The sequence below is a fragment of the Salvia hispanica genome, chromosome 4 (genome assembly GCF_023119035.1).
Source record: "Salvia hispanica cultivar TCC Black 2014 chromosome 4, UniMelb_Shisp_WGS_1.0, whole genome shotgun sequence".
Lineage (NCBI taxonomy): Eukaryota > Viridiplantae > Streptophyta > Magnoliopsida > Lamiales > Lamiaceae > Salvia > Salvia hispanica.
The window spans coordinates 46,295,498-46,315,034 of record NC_062968.1 but is presented as its reverse complement, the minus strand read 5'-3'; the positions used below and the strand labels follow the sequence as shown (position 1 = coordinate 46,315,034).

At 35.3% G+C, this 19,537-nt stretch overlaps 1 protein-coding gene and 1 pseudogene across 1 annotated transcript; both read right to left on the bottom strand.

The window, feature by feature from the left end:
* Positions 1 to 11,717: 11,717 nt before the first annotated feature.
* Positions 11,718 to 12,161, bottom strand: LOC125221210. Its single transcript, XM_048123335.1, has one exon. The coding sequence runs from the start codon at positions 12,159 to 12,161 to the stop codon at positions 11,718 to 11,720; it is 444 nt and encodes a 147-aa protein (XP_047979292.1).
* Positions 12,162 to 15,347: 3,186 nt separating this feature from the next.
* Positions 15,348 to 17,850, bottom strand: LOC125221209 (annotated as a pseudogene).
* Positions 17,851 to 19,537: the final 1,687 nt, after the last annotated feature.

Here is a 19,537-nt window from a genome sequence, read left to right as displayed (position 1 = left end):
CAGTTCCGGTTCCGAACCGGAACCGCCGGATCCGGTTTTAGGAAATGTAGAACCGGAACCGAACCGTGAGGCTATTTCACGGTTTCGGTTTCAGTTCGAAAACCGGCGCTTCCGGTTTTGGTTTCGAACCGCCGGTTTTCAGACGGTTATTTTACAGTGTTCGCGGTTTTGAACCGCCGGTTTAGGTGGTTTTGGCTTGGTTTCACGGTTTTTCGATAGTTTTTCGCTGTTCCTGCCAGGAACCGCCCAGAACCGCGGTTCCGGCACGGTTTCGGTTTTAGAATTTTGGAACCTGAACCGAACCACTGTTCCAAAAGTGATGGTTTTGGTTCGGTTTAAATCTCACGGTTCCGGTTCGGAATGGGAACCGCCGATTACGGTTTTACGGTTAACCGCCTGAACTGAAAACCCTGGACATCTCTAGAAGGGAGTGTGATTCATCGTGCGACGACGAACAAAGGCGAGTTCGACGGTCACCCAACGGATGATGCCCACCACACCGATCACGTGAACTTTAATTTGATCGGCTTTTGGAGAGCTTTGACCGACTCGACGTATGGAGAGACGAAACTGATCGAAAGTTTGAAACCCTAGAACTGACTATAGTGCGTGAAATGGAGCCGTTGTCAGCCTTTGAGGATGGTGAGGAGTTTGAGGACAACGATTTTTATCGGAGTAGGTCGGTGGACGGGGGTTATTGTTCCCGAAACCCTAATCAGGGATTTCGCTAGGGACCGCCGGCTGATAGGGGCCGTCACGATGGCAGGGGACGATCGGGATCTTGCTGGGATCTGCCACGGGCTCGCGAGGGGCCTGCCGGGTTCAACCAAACGTTCGACCGCTCGGCATCGTGTTGGGACCCACCACAACGCTTCGAAACGCATATGTGAACGTATGAAAAACAACAACAGGTGAGATGCAGGCACCGCCATTTGATGGCTTGGATGCGACGAACTGGGTAGCCCGGGTTCAATACTACTTCGATCACCTTATGATGCCGGAAGCTCAACGTTTGCATTACGCCGTAATGTTGTTCGACCCACCAGCTTCAGAATGGGTCTTCAATTATTGCGCAAACAACAACTTCGTCATGTGGCAGGATTTCTTGGAGGATGTTCGATACCGTTTTGACAGACAGAGTTTTAAGAACTACTATGGTTTGATCGCCAAGTTAACACAAACCGGCTCGGTTTTGGAATATCATGACACCTTCGAGAAATATCTAAACCGGGTCAAGCGAGTGCCGGAGTCGGACCTATTTACACTATTTGTAGCAGGCCTGAAGCAAGATATGAAAGAACGTTTATGTTTGCATCATCTGTTGTCGTTAGCTGCAGCGATGGCATTGTCCTTGGAGTTGGCGGACTCCACAATCAATCACGTGCCGGCCGGTTCGAACGGGACAACTGCAACTCAACACCACCCGGCACCCGACCGCGCAAGGATCGCCCCCACGACCAGACGACTCCTAGATCTATGGTAGCCGAGGCGTCTTTGGTCGGGTGTGTAAATGCAGGGTGTATCCAACGATCGATGAGAATCCAACCTAGCGAGTCCTCGACACGACGACCGGGGCCTGGACGCTATCAAACAATTTCCTCAATCCACTTCTACCGACTAGTTAGTGGAGGTGGGTCGAATCCCACAAGGATGGACACGTTCGATAACCGAGGTGATATTCCCGGGTGGTTTTGCTTAGCTACCACACTTTTGGGTTAGATTCTACCCGAAGGAAAATAAAGGTGGTACTTTATAGGTGGGCGTGAAAATGACCGTATGGGTTTTTGTTCGTGGGGAAAAAGGGAACAAGGTATCACGAGACACGTGGAAAGTAGAAGTACTAAATTAGGAAACTAGAAATCGGTATATTTTGGGGGTTGGTGGCGATCCGGAGATCCGGGGGACAATTGAAAAGTAAAAGAAAAAAACAAAAAGTAACCAAAAAGTAAAAGGGCCCCAAACAAAAGTAGTTTTGGATGTTTTCACCCCAACAAGTAAACAACAATTACATAACAAAACCCCCAATGGATAAACTGGGATTAAAAATTTCAAACTCAAATCCTTTAAATTTAAAAAATGCGCAAATTAAGATTAAGGGCTAAGGCAGGATTCCCCCTTTTTGGCTAACAAGCGAAGGGGGAAATTGAAAAAGGCAAAAACTAGACAGAAACGAAAAGCGAGCCCTCTTAAATTTTTAACTAACAACCCCCGGAAGTTAGATCACTTAAAAAAGAACATGCGAAACCCTTTTAAAAATTAAAAGCAACAACTAGATCTAACTTTCCTAGGGGAAAAGAAGCAAATTCAAACCAAAAAGACATACAAATGAAACTTTAACTTAAACGTTTTGGGTCTTCACCAAGTACTTCAAAAGGGGAAAAAAAATAAATGTTTACAACGGAAACCAAGAAAGAAAGAAGTAAAGATTAAACTGGGGAAAAAATTGTTTTTGCCCTTGGGGGTGGAAAAATATCTTTCGGAGGGCGAAAGGGAACTTTTGGGGTGATAACTTTGGTGGACTTGGACTTAGGTGACCATAGGTTTGGCGAGGAACGGGAAAATGGGCAATGCTGAAGGACCGATCTTCTAAAGAAATTTTAATTGCAAACTTTTTTAACTCCCAAAATCTTCCCCCAAGTGGCCCTTTTTTGGGAGGCTTGCCTTCTTTTTTTGGGAGACTTCCTTTGGAAAACCTGCTCTTTTTTTATGATCATCCGAAACCATCCTTCTTCTCCATCTCGAGCCTTTTCTTTGGCATGCATCCCATCGGTTTAAACCAAAAACCCTTTTCCCCCCGCGTCCGAATGGGTTTCCCCTTTGACTTGGATCCTTTTTTCCCCTACCAAGCAACCCTTTTTTCAGATAATGATGCAAATTTACGACATCTGCCCCTTTCACCAATCCGCCCCTTTAGAGTGTTTTTGGGGAATGGCGAGACACTACTCTGCACTCATGTTTCAAAGCAGACTAAGATGACAGTTCAAGGCACGAAATTCTTGATCGAGAAGGGTGCAATACTGACCAGGATGCATGCCAGAGAAAAGGCTCGAGATGGAGAAGAAGGATAGTTGGGATGATCATTAACAAGGGCAGAAAAGTCAAATCGTGAAGGAAGTCTACCCTAAAAGCAAGGGCAAGCCTCCTTATAAAAGAAGCCACTTGGAGAAAGACAAGAGTTTTAGTTTTTAGTTCGCAAGCCCTCGGTTCTCAAACACACTTAGTAGAATTCTCTCGAGAAGATCAGTCCTTCAACATTATCCAATCTCTCGTTCCTTGCCACAGCTATGGTCACTTGACGTCCAAGAGTCTACCGGAGAAATCATCGTTCCACCTTTCCAGCCAGTTTGTCGTAGTAGTATAGTAGTATCACCGCCCGGAGTGGCAAAACAATCGTTATTTGCTTTCTAGTTTAATCTTTACCTGCTTTCTTCGTTGGATCTGTTGCAAACATTTATCTTTGTTGCCTTTTTTAGTACTTGGTGAAGATCCAACGTTTAAGTTATGAAATTTCTATTCCGAATGTCTCTTTGGTTTGAGTTTGCTTCATTCTGCCTAGGAAAGTTAGATTTAGTTATCGCTTTTAATCTTTAAGTGTGTGCATGTATTTTCTTTCGAGTAAGCTAGATCTGTAGTTGTTGATCGAATTTTGTAGTTATGTTTCGGTTTGAGTTTTCGTGCATGAATTTCCTGTTTTGCGCTGTGATCACCACCTTGCATGTTAGTCAGTAGAGGCGGTTTGCAATTTCAACTGTTCATCTTAAATTAAATATTTTAATCAATAGATCTCGAGTTTGAAGTTATGAATCTGAGTTTAGTCATGGAGTTTGCGTTCATCTGATTTCTGTTAATGCTTGGTGAAGAAGAAAACGTCAAAATCAACTTTTGCCTTGGACCACTTTTACTTTTTAAGTTACTTTTGCTTTTGTCTCCCACTTTTCAGTTGTACCTTCCAGGCCTGTCAGACAGCTAACCAGCCACCAGATATGTCTTGTTGTCTAATTTTCCTCTTTTAGTAACTATCTACTTTTCACATGCCTCTGAGATACCTTGTCCCCTATTTTCACGAACACAACCACATGCCTGTTATTTTCACGCCTACTAGTCAGTAGAGTACCGTCTTTATTTTTCGCCTAGGTAAAATCCCAACCCCAAAAGCGTGGTAGCTAACCAAAAACACTCAGGAATATCACCACAGTTATCCGAACGTGTCCATCCTTGTGGGATTCGACCCTTACCTCCATTATACTAACCAGTAGAAGTGGGTTGAGGAAATTTGTTTGATACCAGGTTCCGGTTATCGTGCCAACGACTCAGCTAGGTTGGGAATCTCATCTTGGTCAGTTGGATACACCCCTGCATTTACACCCGTTGACCGAGAAAACCTGCACTTTCACCCACACCGAAGCCGAAGAGGAACGCTCGCCCGCCGAGCAAGCTTGGCAGCGACGTCCCCAAATAATTAGATTTCACTTTTATTTCATCTTTTATTATTTTTATGCTTAGTTATTTTTGGATATTAGTATTTTTATTTTTTATCTTTTGTTTCCTTTTGGAGTCGAGCGTAATTATAAGCTTCGTTTCGGGTTTTCTTTGTTGATTCTTTCCCGAGATGAATAGTATTAGGTCGAATCAACCCTAGAGTCCTTAGATTATAAATAGGGCTTTTGTTCATAAACTTATTATGAATGATATATTAATTTTCCCAACTACACGTTGATATCTTACAAAACCCTAGATATTGAGTTGCCCGACGGAAAAAACTTCCGCGCACAACCATATCTTGCCTCCGCCGATCCTACGTTTGGACGCCGGAGAGAATATTGATCGTCCAAGCTAGTCGCCGATCGAAGTTAAGGGCAGGACCTTAACAGGATGTGATAGAACCACGCAGGGACAATCCCCCACGCCAACCGGGGTTTGCCGGCACCAATAGTGGCGGATCTAGGATCGAAAAGTTGTAGGGATGAATTACAACTGTGTTTCTTCCTCGGGGAATATTAGAAGCAGATGGAGGGGTACGTCCCGGTCCATGGTAACTAGTTGTCGGGGAGGGCGACTACACCCTCCTGTTCTCTGAAATTAAAATTTTAATTAAGAAGGAGACAAAAAGACTAAGCTTATTAGTTTTGGGCCTTTATTTTTAACGTTGGGCTGTTTTTTTCATTTTTGGACTTTTTGGGATAATTAATCAATGATGCCCTCGATATATAATTAGCATAATTCCCAAATCATTAATAACGCTTGGAGTTCCAAATTCGCTCCTCACAAGTTCACGGTTGGTTAGGAGATTTAAAGCTGCGCCCGTCCAGGTAAGAATTTTATGTAAATGTTGATTCTTGAAAAATTATAAAATTAATTTTATCAAATAAAATTATCTTATTTGCAGCAGTAGTTCGTCTCATGTTTATAATAAATTTTGTTGCCTGAATACGTATTAATTTGATTGGTACATGGTTTTAGATTAAGTCATGTAGTTAGAAATTTTATCTAAGAAATCTTATTGTCATTGATTATAGTTGGTATTTTTCTAAAAAATAAAGGAATGATTCAACTTCAGTTGATCAAAATAATACTCCCTCCATTCCACTTTTGGAGTCCCGATTTACCATTTTTGGGTGTCCCACTTTAGGAGTTCCAGTTAGAATATTCCATAAATGGTATTAGGTCTCACATTCCACTAACCTTTTTCCATCATATTTTATTATAAAACTAATATAAAAAAATAGGACCCACATTCTTCTATCTTTTTTCACCAACTTTCCTTTACATTTCTTAAAACTCGTGCCGAACTCAACCGGAACTCCTAAAGTTGGACGGAGGGGGTAGTAGTATTTCAATTTCAAATTCAATTTTGAACTAAAAAAGAGTTAATGTTGCGAGTGTTGAATCAAATGTGGAACACATAAATGGAGATCTGAGACTGCAAACCTATTGTTGATTATGATGTCCAAGTTAAGGATCGTATTCGAAGAGTCAAATTTTTACATATTCCAAATAATAAAAATAGGTAAAAAAATTCTTTTTAAGTATTTTTTTATTTTATTAAAATAATTCGATTTTTAATATATAAAAGTCGTCTATCTTAGAACAAATTTAATAATTAGAATTCGACCAAACTTCATGATTTAAAGCCCTATACTTTCTCTCTACTATTTCTCTTTATTATTTTTTTCCCTTTACCCTCTCTATTTCTCTCCTTTATTCTAAGTAATTATATTTTATTTTTTCAACAAAAAAAATATAATAGAGTCAACTAGTTATACCAACTTTTTTTTAACTAATTAAAATTTTACAATTAATTTTTTGTGAAAATTATTTAAATATTTATATTATTTTATATTGGGGTAATAGCTACAAATTATGAAGTTTTCTCAAATTCTAGTTAATTATATTTTAGTGATATTAAAAACCAAATTATTTCAATAAAATAAAATAAAAACTAAAAATAGCAGGAAAAATTTCACCTTTTTATATTTTCTAAAATATGTAAAAAGTAAAACCTTTTTACATAATTTTTTTTAAATAAGTCAAATTTGACTCATTATATTTTTTATTACCAAGAGTTAACGTGATTATATATAGTAGAGAGAGAGTGCAATAAATAAATTTTGGAAATAACTTTTTTTTCTATAAATTGAGATCTACTTGTCAATTTACTAGTACTCTATTGAAAAATGTATTATGCAATATATGAGGTGATCTCTTCTGTTTCTCAAGTGTCAACCTTCTCTCTTTCAAACATATTATGCCCATCCACGCGACCGTTCCGCACCGTTGCTTCTCTTATCTTCTCTCCATGTTGTTGTTTGAAGGTATGCTCTTCTCTTCTCTTGTCTTCTCTCCACGCTATTGTTCAAACTCCGAAGATATGCTGTTACGTAATAAACTTATGCAACAATTTAGCAGATTAGAAGTTATTTAACAAATATGTCATGTTAAATGATTTAAATAGCTATCTGTCACTGAATTTCGGTTCTTTTGGTGGAACCTGTTGGTCAGGATCGATCGGTTCTTCAAAGAACCAAACCAATTTAATACTATTCGATTTCGGTTCTTGAATTTGGAAAAAAGTGGAGTCAGTTAACCGACCTATCGGTTTGATTCCAACCCAATTAGTGACGGGAGAGTTTATTCCACCTCATATTCTATAACATCTTAATTAATCGTACACATATAATTAACACTTATATAAGTATGTCATCAACTCGAATGATTGTATGTCTAGGGGTGGATCGGTACGGTATACCGTACAGAGAGTGTCACACCGCATACCGTACCGAAAGTAGCGGTATGACAAAATTCTATACCGATACCTTACCGTATTTTCGGTATACCGGACTTCGGTATACCGAAAATTCGGTATGATAATTTCAATACTATTATCATACCATTAATGCGGTATACCGTACCGTATTACGGTATACTGTAATACCGTTATACATGTTATAAAAAAATCTACTATTATAATTTTAATCCAAAACATTTAAAATAACATTTCCAAGTGTTCAACTATTTGAAAAAAATCCAAAACAATAAAACTTCAACAATTCAAATCCAAAAACAAAACAACCAAACCTATACCCAAAATATTTAAAATAACAATTAAACTTAAACTCGATGAAACCACCATAACCTAACTATTGATATTAATATTAAATATAAAATGAGACACGGTTTAGGTTACTGTTCAAATATGTGTCAAATGAAACTAAAGTAAATAATAGCAATATGTGCAAATGAATCTGCGCGAGATGTGGGGGCAGAGGGATTAGCCCTAAAAGTAATGTTTAGGGTCTTTTATATAGTATTTAATTAGATTATGTATATTAAATATTTTAAGTTTATACATATAACGTATATACTGAAGATTCGGTATACCGCGGTATGGGATATTTGATACCGTTATCATACCGAAAACTTTCGGTATGGTATGATACCGTACCGAAAACTACGGTATACCGAAAAATCGGTATTTTCGGTATTTTTTTGGTATGGTAAGTCCGGTATTTCGGTATGTCGGTATATTTTCCCACCCCTATGTATGTCCAAATTAATGCATTACCATTTATAAACTATTATTTAGAATAAATCAAGTCCTAATTAGGATTTATTAAATAATACCACAGTTGGTTTATTGATTGTGCGGTTTTCACTTCTCAATTCGTATGCGTCTATTGGAACATATACTCCACAATTTAATCTCTGATCACGTGACACACCACACAAAATTAATCCTAAATATCAAACAAATTAATAAAACATAGAGTAATTAATTTTTACACACCGGCCATGATAAAGTAGAACAAAGTAAGACTGCCCCATTCCAGCTCCACTCAAGATCTGAATATAAGGTGTAGTTACTCGATTAAATGACGATTTTTTTACAATAGTATACTTTGATTCACAAATGCCTATAAAGTTCACTTGCACGAGCGGCTGGGTGGTCGGCCTAAAAAATGATTAAATACTGTTTAAGAGAACAAAATCCCTTTCAATATCAATATAATAGACAAAGTTTACTATCTAAATTTTTGTAAACAAATTTCCATAATAATAATAATGTCCACAATAAAAAAAAATCACGGCAGCCACCAGACCTACCGCCAACCCACAACATCAATATTAAAATCGTCACAATTTAATTTCATTCTAGAAGATAAGGTCCATATGTTTTCATATAATACTCGAGATATCAAATAACAACCTTTTCAATTGTTTAATTATTCTTGTTCGTTCTATATTGGGAAATTTCGCGACAAAAAACGAGGCCCTTTTTTCGTTCTAACTTTATAAATTTTAAATAGCCATACATATATGCCATAGCCACGTTATTTTTTCAAATTTTTTTCCTTTAAATCCCTCGTCTACCAGACTTAATTAAGATGATGATGATGATGATGATGACCTCATGGCTTCAAGAAGCAAATTTTCCTAGATTATTTTGTTATGTTCTAATAGAAAAAAATATGTACTATCATATAAAGTAAAGTTGCCGAAAGGTAGTACTAGAATAAATTAATCACGAAAAGTAAACTCGAATTATGATACATGAGGTATAAGTTATCGGAAGTCCAAAATAGCATTTTCTGTTCTTTTCTTTTTATAGTTTCGGAGTGGAATGATACTTATTTTTCAGATTTCAAACTCAGTTTTATTTTGGTGTTTTATGGTTCCGTGACGGAAATAAACAAAATACAAGGAGGCCCCATCAATGCATAAAATAACAAGACATATGATTAGGATTTGTCACATCTATGAGTATTGCACATCAAACAATAATGCAATTATTAAGTTCCGCAAGTCTCTACAATTTTCGAGTATCATCTTATACCAGCCAATTTATCAGCCACAAATCGATACATGCTATAATGCAATCCAATTTAAAATAAAATTGAATTCAATTTATCCAAAGCATAACAAAGTTTATACCCGATCAATTGCTACGAATTCATAATCATTAGAGCTAAAAGATATAACGGTGTCACGTGAGAATTTATTTTATATTGCGTATTAATTAATTCAAAAAGACAGTTTTGTCATTTTTATAAGTGGCAATGTTCATGATTCTCGCAATGTCAACTTAATGTTGTGAATATGTCAACTAAATTTGTTAACATTGGACATGCATATGAATGGCATAATATGTACTATTGTTTACGTGAGTTTGACTGTTGAAACATTGATAATTCAAATAATATGATGAAATTTTATCATGAACACATGCAATTAAGATATTGTTATAATCTTTATAAAATTTTCTTTAATTTGATATATGTTTTGTGAAAAATAGTTTAAATCAAGATAGTTATATTAGTTTAAAGCTTTGAGATATTTTATAAAAGTCAGTTATAACTAATAAAATTCAGTTTTCACTAATACACCTGATTGACATTATTTACATACGAGTTGACATTAGTAAACTTTAATTGACATCGTTACAACAGCTTGTTGACATTGCGTGAAAATTGATCTTAGTCGTTTGTTTTTAGATCGGATGGACTAGATTTAATAATAATTATTAATTTAAAGTGTAATTAGCAACTTAATAGGACCCCATAAAATTATATGTATATATATTGCGTGTATATTTTGAATTTGAAAAGGCCTTTTTAATAATAGAGCAATACATTAATTCAGTAATGAATTCGACTCATTCTCAAAACGTATCTTAATATATCAATGATTGTGTATATCGAAAATTTCTGAACTGCAATATTCAACACAAATAAAAACCCATATCTTAGAACACGTGATACAATTTAGGTTGTTCCAATGTCCAATGAGAATTTAACCAGAGGATTCACATTTAAACCGTCACTGAGTTTGACGACAAATTTAAGTTGTATTAATGCTCTTTGTCTCACCGTTTAAATATTTGGTCCATTCCATTGTGTTTGGTTTTTATTAGTGTTATAGTTTAGAAATTAAAATTTATAAAAATTTTGTCACATGTGAAGTACTTTCACTACTATTTATTAGATAACTCTATAGTAATCACCCAATCCAAACCTGGTCAAACTATATTGTTTGCCATTTCTAATGTAAAGACGTACGATGAAATGTTAATATGCAATATTTATTATTTTTGGGCTCACAAATTCAATTACGGAATCAACAAATATGAAATATACGTGCAATACTAAATATGTTCTTAAAGTTTAGGTCTAACTTGAATTGCATTTTTCTCTTACAATACATTTGCAGTTGAATAATTTTACTATCTTAAATAGGGACGTGTGATCAGGTCCACAAATGAAATTCTGTCAAAAATCAAATCAAATCTCAGTCATTGAATCTTGTGATGTATCAGTTAAATTAATGTCACGTGTCATCTAATAATGTAGATTGTATAGTCTAATAATGTAGCTCGGCTAATAATGTAATGCACTTTAGTCTAATAATGTTGATTACGTAGTTTAATAATGTAAGGGTAATAATGTAACGCTTTTACTGTAATAATGTAGCTCGATATTATTATCACAACCATTCAATCTAAGGATCCAAGGGCTGAGATTTATTTTGATTTTTGACCATATTTCATTTATGGACCGTAGTATTGCCCCATCCTAAATAATTGAATCGAAAAAACACCGAGCGCGGTGGTATTGAAATGCCGGGATTATGAATTGTTGCAATAGCAAATTCAAAATAAGTAGATGGGATATTTTATTGAAGAAAATTGAATGGAGTTATTTCTTGATATTGTACCTTGTGCCAGATCACATTAATATACTTTTGGGACGCCATTTTCACTTCATTGGTAACTTTTTCATTACATTTTCCATAAAAAAATTGTTCAAATAGAATGCATGAGTTTCACTAAAATGTGACTGAATTCAAATTCGATTAAATCAGAAAAAAACGAGTATTTATTGTACCATGCCTACAAATTACCATCATGATTAACCAAGGCACTTTGAAAAAAATGCATTGCTAGTCTTTATTCAAATTCAAGGGAAACAGACAGCAAGCAATTTTTATTGATGAGAAACCATGGAGATCAAATGAGCACAAAATCATTTGTGTACAAGTATTGATTACCTCAAAATTTAAGAAATTTGATGAAGAATTCACATTTCAATTCTTAAACCCTACCTCCACACACCACACTGCCAATTAAAAATTAGAACAAAAGGATCCCTTAAAAAAATTGAAAATATGGGAAAATTTATATGTACCAAAAAAAAAGAGAAAAAGGAAAAAAAATGGCCACAAACTCATTCGTCGCTCCTTTGCGATGAACTCCTCCAAAAGCCAGAGCCGTAGAAGCGGTCCCACATCGCATCATTATCCCAGTCAACGACGTCGTTTTCAATCCCCCAGTCCTCGTCGCCGCCGCGGAACACGAGCGAGTTCGATCTCAGCTGATTCGCCGCCGCCTCCTCCTCCGAATTCCGCCGCTTCTTCCTCAGCAGCATCCTCCGCTTCTTCTTCCTCCACAGACCCCTCGGGAGGCGGAACACGGCGAGGATCAGGAGGTGCACCATTGTGCACGGGCAGCAGCAGCACACCGCCGCGCACTCCCCCGCCGTCTCCCCCATCCTGCTCGCCCGCTTGCTCCTTCTCACTCCGCAAAATTCGCTCGACGTCTCCGATGAATTCGTCAGCAGCGGCTGCCTCCGCGTAGCCGCCGCCGATTCCACCGCTACGACTCTCGACATTGACGGAATAATTGATGCCGACTTTGCAATTAAAAGATGCAAATCTCAGACCACTGATTAAACTTCTGATAAACTGAATTAGAGAGAGAAAGTGAATAGACAGATTGGAAATATGAATGTGAATTCCAAACGGAGGAAAACAATTTATTTTTGACGCCGTGTTCTATTTTAATTTGGTCAGAACAACAATTATTTTATAAAATGGAGGTAGCTGATTTATGCGGGTTAATTAATCATATTATTTCAGCTTTGATTCCGACGGTAACGCACCACTAAACATAATAAATACTACTTCCTCCAACCCACAAAGATTATCCTACTTTAACCGGACACGGATTTTAAGAAATGTAATGGAAAATGAGTTAAAAAAGTTAATAGAATATGAGTCTTATTTTTATATATTAGTTTTATAATAAAATGTGAGTAAAAATGAGTCAATGGAATATGGAGTCCACTATCAAAAAATAGTAAAAAGTGAAATGGTACAAACTTTGTAGGACGGAGGGAGTACTCCACTTTTAAATTATGAAATAATATTGTACTACTACACTACTACTAGTATGATAATTTCTTTATTTTTTCAAACATTTTCATTCATTAATTTTAATGATGGTCGGACGTTAACTAACGTGTAGCCTAAATCGATGACGATGTATCGAGGGTAGACCAATTAAATGAATATAAAGACAGTATTATAAGATTGTCACGTAGTATTAAATTGATTTTGGAATGAGTAAAGGCCAAATATGGTCCCTAACATATGACCGTTTTATCAATTTGGTCCTTAACATTATTATTTTGATTATTTGGTCCCTTACAAATAAACTCAGACCCGAATCGATTCTCACTTAACAAAATCGTCAAAAAATAGACGGTGATTGCAATTTGACTATATTAAATTACTAATGTTAATTAATTATACTTAATTATAATTTTTAATTCCTATTAAATTACAAATTATTCATTTTCATTTTGCAACTGATACTATTTTTTTTTCCAATTTTGCTAATAGGAAAAGAATTATAATTAGGTATAATTAATTACCATTAGTAATTTAACATAGTCAAATTGCGGTCATCGTCTATTTTTTGACCGTTCTGTTAAGTGAGGATCGATTCGGATCCGAGTTTATTTGTGAGGGACCAAATAATCAAAAAGATAATGTTGAGGATCAAATTGATAAAACGATCATATGTTAAGGATCACATTTGGACTTTACTCTTTTGGAATTGGGTACCGTTTATTTCATGAAATAGCCCCAAATTTAACTTGCAAGTAATAATACGATGATAGTGACATATATCAATCAATACATCTAATTTTGTAGTTTTCATGGCAATATACCTGTTATTAGTTGACAAATGAATAAAGATCAGGTTTAGAAACTGAGTGCTAGACACGTCATTAATGACTGAATTTTATTAACGCCTTTTTATATTCAATTACAAGTGAAGTCTTTTTTATCAACTACTCCATTTAATACCAGCCTAAACTTTTTAATCTTTCTCTTATTTCTATTTTGCATAAGGGTCGATCGGTACGGTACACCATATCGAATATTTGGTAGTATATCGAAAGAATATATAATGAAACAAATCAATTTTATATCAAAAATATTTAAAAGTAGGGTTTAAGAGAGTTTTTTTCTTTTTTAATTATATTTTATACATAAATATACTAAATATAATACTATAATAGGAGTATATAATACTTATATAGTAGTACTAATATTTCAATATATACTACTAGTTTTCGGTATGTATCCAGGATTCAGCATACCGCGATATAAGAAAAGTGATATTGATTATAATACCGTACCAAAAATTGCGGAATACCAAAAAATTGGTATATTTAGTACTCCCTCTGTCCCACAAAAGATGTCACACTTGTGGAACGGCACATGATTTTAGAGGTTATGTTTTGTGTGTTAGGTGGAAAGAGAAAATATACTAATATTTATATTATTGTGAGAAAGAATTTTTTCTAAAAATGGAAATGTGACATCTTAAGTGGAACAAACTGAAAATGAAAGTGAGACATCTTTTATGGGATGGAGGGAGTATTTTTTAGTATGGTAAGTGTGACATTTTGGTATTTCAGTATTTTTTCCTACCCATCAGTTACATGAATATACGAGACACATACGATGTAAAAAACTAGTATAATTAATATGTGTAACACCCGATGCATTGGATAATTATTATTTTTACACTCTCTCCGTCTTACAAGAATATGCATTCTTTCCTTTTTAGTTCGTACCATGAAAGTATGAACTTTCTAATTTTAGAAACTATTTTCTCTTTAAAGAGGTGGGATTCAATATTCAATAACAATAATTTAATTACTTTTTCTTTCTATCTCTCTATTTTTATTCATGATGTATTAAAACTTGTGTCAAATTAAAAATGCATACTCTTATGAGACAGAAAGAGTATGAATTTAAATTTTTAGAATTTATATAGGAGTACAAAATAATAATGTGAGTAAACTAACAAATAATACAACACTAAATGATTTCTAATAATAAATTTGAAATTAAATAAAAATATGTATATCAATTATAGAAAGTTTATAGTTAACAAAAATAAATTATTATTATTATAAAACAACATTCACACAGATGTAAAAGTGAATTTATTAATACAATAATTGTTCCTTAATGAAAGAGAGAATATATAACTTATAATTTTGAAACTACTTTGAAAAAGTAATATAGCGTTGAAGGACTTGGTTAATGCATTTGATCAAACAAAAATGACCCGTTTTTATATGTTTAATGGTGATTTGATACTTCCAATCTTATACTCCATGGTTGCAACAATTTACCCCCTCGGTCCAAAAAAAATAGAGCATAAAAACCATTTTTGGCCGTCCACAAAAAATAGAGTACATTTATTTATGGAAAGTTTTCAACAAATAATAACTCTATACATCATTTCACTAACATTATTTCTCACTTACTTTTTCTCCTTCTCTCTTACTTTTTTCCCTTTTCTTTTATTTTACCAATTTTATATTAAAACTCGTGTCATACACAAATTGCTCTATTTTTTTGTGGACGGAGGGAGTAATAAATAGTGGGTCAGATAGCTCAAAATATGTTGTATAATCCAGCCTGAGGCATTCACAGGCAGTTGATCCCAAATCCATGTTGGAATGCACAAAATACAATCATAAACAATTTATTTAACTCTGTGACCCAAAGGCATGATGCCTAGGCTGAGTTGTAAACCCAAATCCAAACGGGAAAAGAGGATCATAATGTGGATCTCCAACATTCATAGGCAATTGATCCACTGATTTAAACCAAGTCCTTGCAAGCCTCCCACTGAATCCATAGTCACCAAACAACACATCAGCCACCCCTTGCCCTTCACTGCCCGGCAGCCACGCTGCCACCAAAGCATCTATTTGGTTAACGTAGGGCTCCATCACTACAGGCCGCCCGGAGACAACCACCACCACACATTTCATTGATCCACACACGTTCTTTATGGTGCTTGGACCAGGCTCTGCTATAGTTAGGTTCGTGCTGTCCCCAAACATCTCTGCATAGGGGACCTCCCCTACTACAACGATGGCGTGGGAGAATCCTCCACTCTTCACAAAGCTTGCATCTGGATTCTCCGAGAACACCACCTGTGTCGAAGGGTCCACCGTCTTCTTGATGGCAGCCAGGATTGTAGTTCCTGTAAACACAATTACATAGTTAGACCAACATATATATTTGTGTGCATGTTTTGAAATCTCAATAGGTTTGTATTGCGCTTTGTGATCATTGCATCCCTAAACCTTAAACATACACCCAACTTACCTTCTGTGAGGTCGTTGCCATGAACACCCTGCCACTCAATAGTCCAGCCTCCACATTGGAATCCTAAGTTATCAGCATGAGAGCCGGCAACTAGAATTTTTGGTGATTTCTTCGGAAGAGGAAGCAATAGACTGTTTGGGCCCTTGCCATTCTTCAACAGGACAAGTGATTTTCTAACAGCTTCCCTTGCTAGCTCTCTATGTTCCTGGCTTCCAAGATGTTTTGCTAGGGAGGGATCGGCTAGGGGATCCTCAAATAGACCCATGACGAATTTAACCCTCAGTATTCTCCGGACAGCATCATTGATCCTGGTCATGGGGATCACGTTGCTTTTCACAAGCAAAGTCAGACTGTTGATGAACTCTAGGTAATTCTCAGGTACCATAATCTGCAAAAGATCAAGAAACATGTACAATTGGGTCGACTTAGTTTGAAATGGAGGGTTTTCTTTGTTTCATTGTTTGGACGTAAAACAAAGTAACTAACCATGTCGGTTCCAGCAAGAATACTGGCTTGAACAGAGTAAGTGTAGTTCAGGTGGGGTGGACTTGTGAGCTTGTCAATACCCTCCCAATCTGATATAACAAAGCCCTGCAGTGAGCATTGCAATTAGAAATTGTTTCATCGTGATTCTGGAGAAGTTGATCAAATGTTGATATTCACCCGAAATTTTAGTTTGTCCTTAAGGAAGCCAGTGATGAGGTCGCGGTTCGCATGCATCTTCTTGCCATTCAAGCTCAAGTAAGAGATCAAAACTGTGGCAACACCTTTACTGATAGAATCATAGTAGGCAGGCATGTGGATGCTTAACAGTTGTTTGGCATCAATGACGGTGTCGTTTTGGTCTATTCCCCTTGTCGTTCCTCCATCTCCCACGAAATGCTTTGCACAAGCTGCAACTTTTTCCCTGTGAAATGATGATCGAGTTTGGTAAGCTAATTTGCAAGATAAATAGTGAGAAGAAGAAAAGGAAACATACTTTCCAGCAACAAATGGAATGCCCTTCTTAGAGTCAGCTGGGAGGTCGCCCTGCAAACCAGGGATGACCTCGGTCATGCTCTGAACAATCGTGTGATCCTCGCTGTAGCTCTCGTAGAAACGGCCCCATCTCGGATCCCGACAAACCTATTAAATTAAAAAAGTCCACACATCAAGAAACAAGAAGAAAGTGAATAGAAGAGAGGGGCTTACAGCTATGCAGGGTGAGAAGGCGTATTGAATTCCGGTGGCCCTAACTTCAAGTGCAGTAGCAGCTCCAATCCTCTTTATAAGCTGTGGATCCCTATTTACAGCCAAAAACAATTAGTGATGCAATAAAAACTAAATCTTGATTGTTGCCATGAACAGTATCATTACCATAAACAACATCTATATATGTATACCTGGTGACACAAAGGCCAACATTGTGAGGGAAAATGGTAGCTTTATAGAATTGTTGTTGCCATGAACCGCATCAATCCCATAAATCATAGGTATCCCAAGCCGAGTTGAAAGAGCTGCCTTTTGAATATTATTCACCATTTCCATCCAATCCGCAGTAGAAGCGTTGGGCTTAGGAACACTTCCTCCACCACTCAACACACTCCCTGCACAACAATATTCCTTTTCAATGTTGCAATAAATGAGACAAACAAAGATGGGAACTTGAAGAATATCAAAATGAATCATAGTACCTATGAAATACTGCTTCATTGCATCAGGGGAGGCTACTTTCCTTTCAATTTGTGTCATTTGTCCAATCTTCTCTTCAAGAGTCATTCTTTGCATCAAATCTTTGATTCTTGCATTTAAAGGCTGTTTGGGGTCTTTGTATTTGAGGTACTCTGCTTCAGACACAGCAGCCCACAAACACAAAAACAGCCTCATTTTGTTCATCCCTATAGCTGCTGCTGCTGCTTCAACTGACACAAACAAGGGATCCAAACTCACATTAGCATATAAACAAAATACATCAACGAAATTTGCTAGAAAAGGCTACACTTACAAGAACACAATGTGTGAGGGCTGAATATCATGGCTATTTTAGTTTGTAAAGCATATAGATTATACCGGAGTAAATAAATATTATTACAATATATTAATTGGCTCTGAACAATTTCATTCACATTTTATTAAGTATAAAATTAATATATTAAATTATTATTCATATTTTATAAACTTGGTCCACCCACTTTCTCTTTTTTATTTCACTTTTTTTTCAACTTTAAATATTTATTAGTACTTTCTAAAGGGGAAAAAGAGTACTATATGATTTAGCTAAACTATTTTTAACTTCCAAATCATATAGTACTATATAAGTCCATCTAAATTAAAATCAATGGGACAATTGAAAATATGTCAAACTTTACGACTATTTTTTTAAAGTTGCATAATTAACCCAAATTTAACCAAATTTAATTTTTTTCGTGATAATTGGCCCAAAAAATTAATACTAGTAATATTGTATAGTTATTAGTATATTCCAAACAATATTAATATACTACTACTAAGCAAATTATTGTAATTTTCCCAAAATATTAATAAGAGATGTTTTAATTATTACTCCGTATTTTGGAAATAATGTTAAGATTCTAAGAAAAATTCTGATTGAGAAATAATGTGTGTCAGCTGATTGTAAAATCACATACTAAATGTGGCTAAAGTATAAGATTTGGATAAGGAATTTTTGACCTCCAAATGATATAGTACTATATAAGTCCCTCTAAATTTAAATCAATGAGACAAATGATAAATGTCAAACTTACAACTATTTTTCAAAATTGCATGATAACCAAAATTTGACTAAATTCAACGATTTTATGACAATTTGCCGCAAAAATTAATAGAAGTATTGATAATTATTAGTATATTCCAAACAATATTAAGATTATAAGCAAATTATTGTAATTTGCACAATAAATTAATAAGAAATATTTTAATTACTAGTAGTATTTTCTATATAATGTTACAGATTGAGGATTAATTAATTGAATATGTGTGTATAAGCTGGTTGTAATCGATTTTAACTTTGTAATCGATTCTTAAACCGGCAAAGCAGGAATATGGTATTAGTACAAAATATCTATACATATAAAAGGCGAGTTTTGGCCTTAATTTGAATATTTATAAATTCTGGGTATGAATTAAAATATTTACAAGTTTTGAATTATATTTTGAATATTTACGAGACATGGAATCTATTTTAGCACTCAGCAGGTTATAAATTTTGACCGTTTCTTTAATTATTGTTGAATTGTGAAATGAATCAACAAAAATTGTGTTTAATACTCCTGCACATTTTAACCGTTTGTTTAATCATTGGTCAATACCTTATATCAACAGTTTTATGTACAGAAAACTTCATAATCATGTAAGAGCTAATAAATGAGTAACCGTAGGTTACAAATATTAAAATAGAATAATGAGAATTTAACAAATTTTCAAGACTACTATATCATAATTCAAAATATAATTCACACATAATTGACGTTCCACATTTGTAACATCTATAATCTTAATTTTATAATTTATGATGTTTTAATATCATGATCTCTCATGTCCTAATTTTATGCTTATAAAAGGC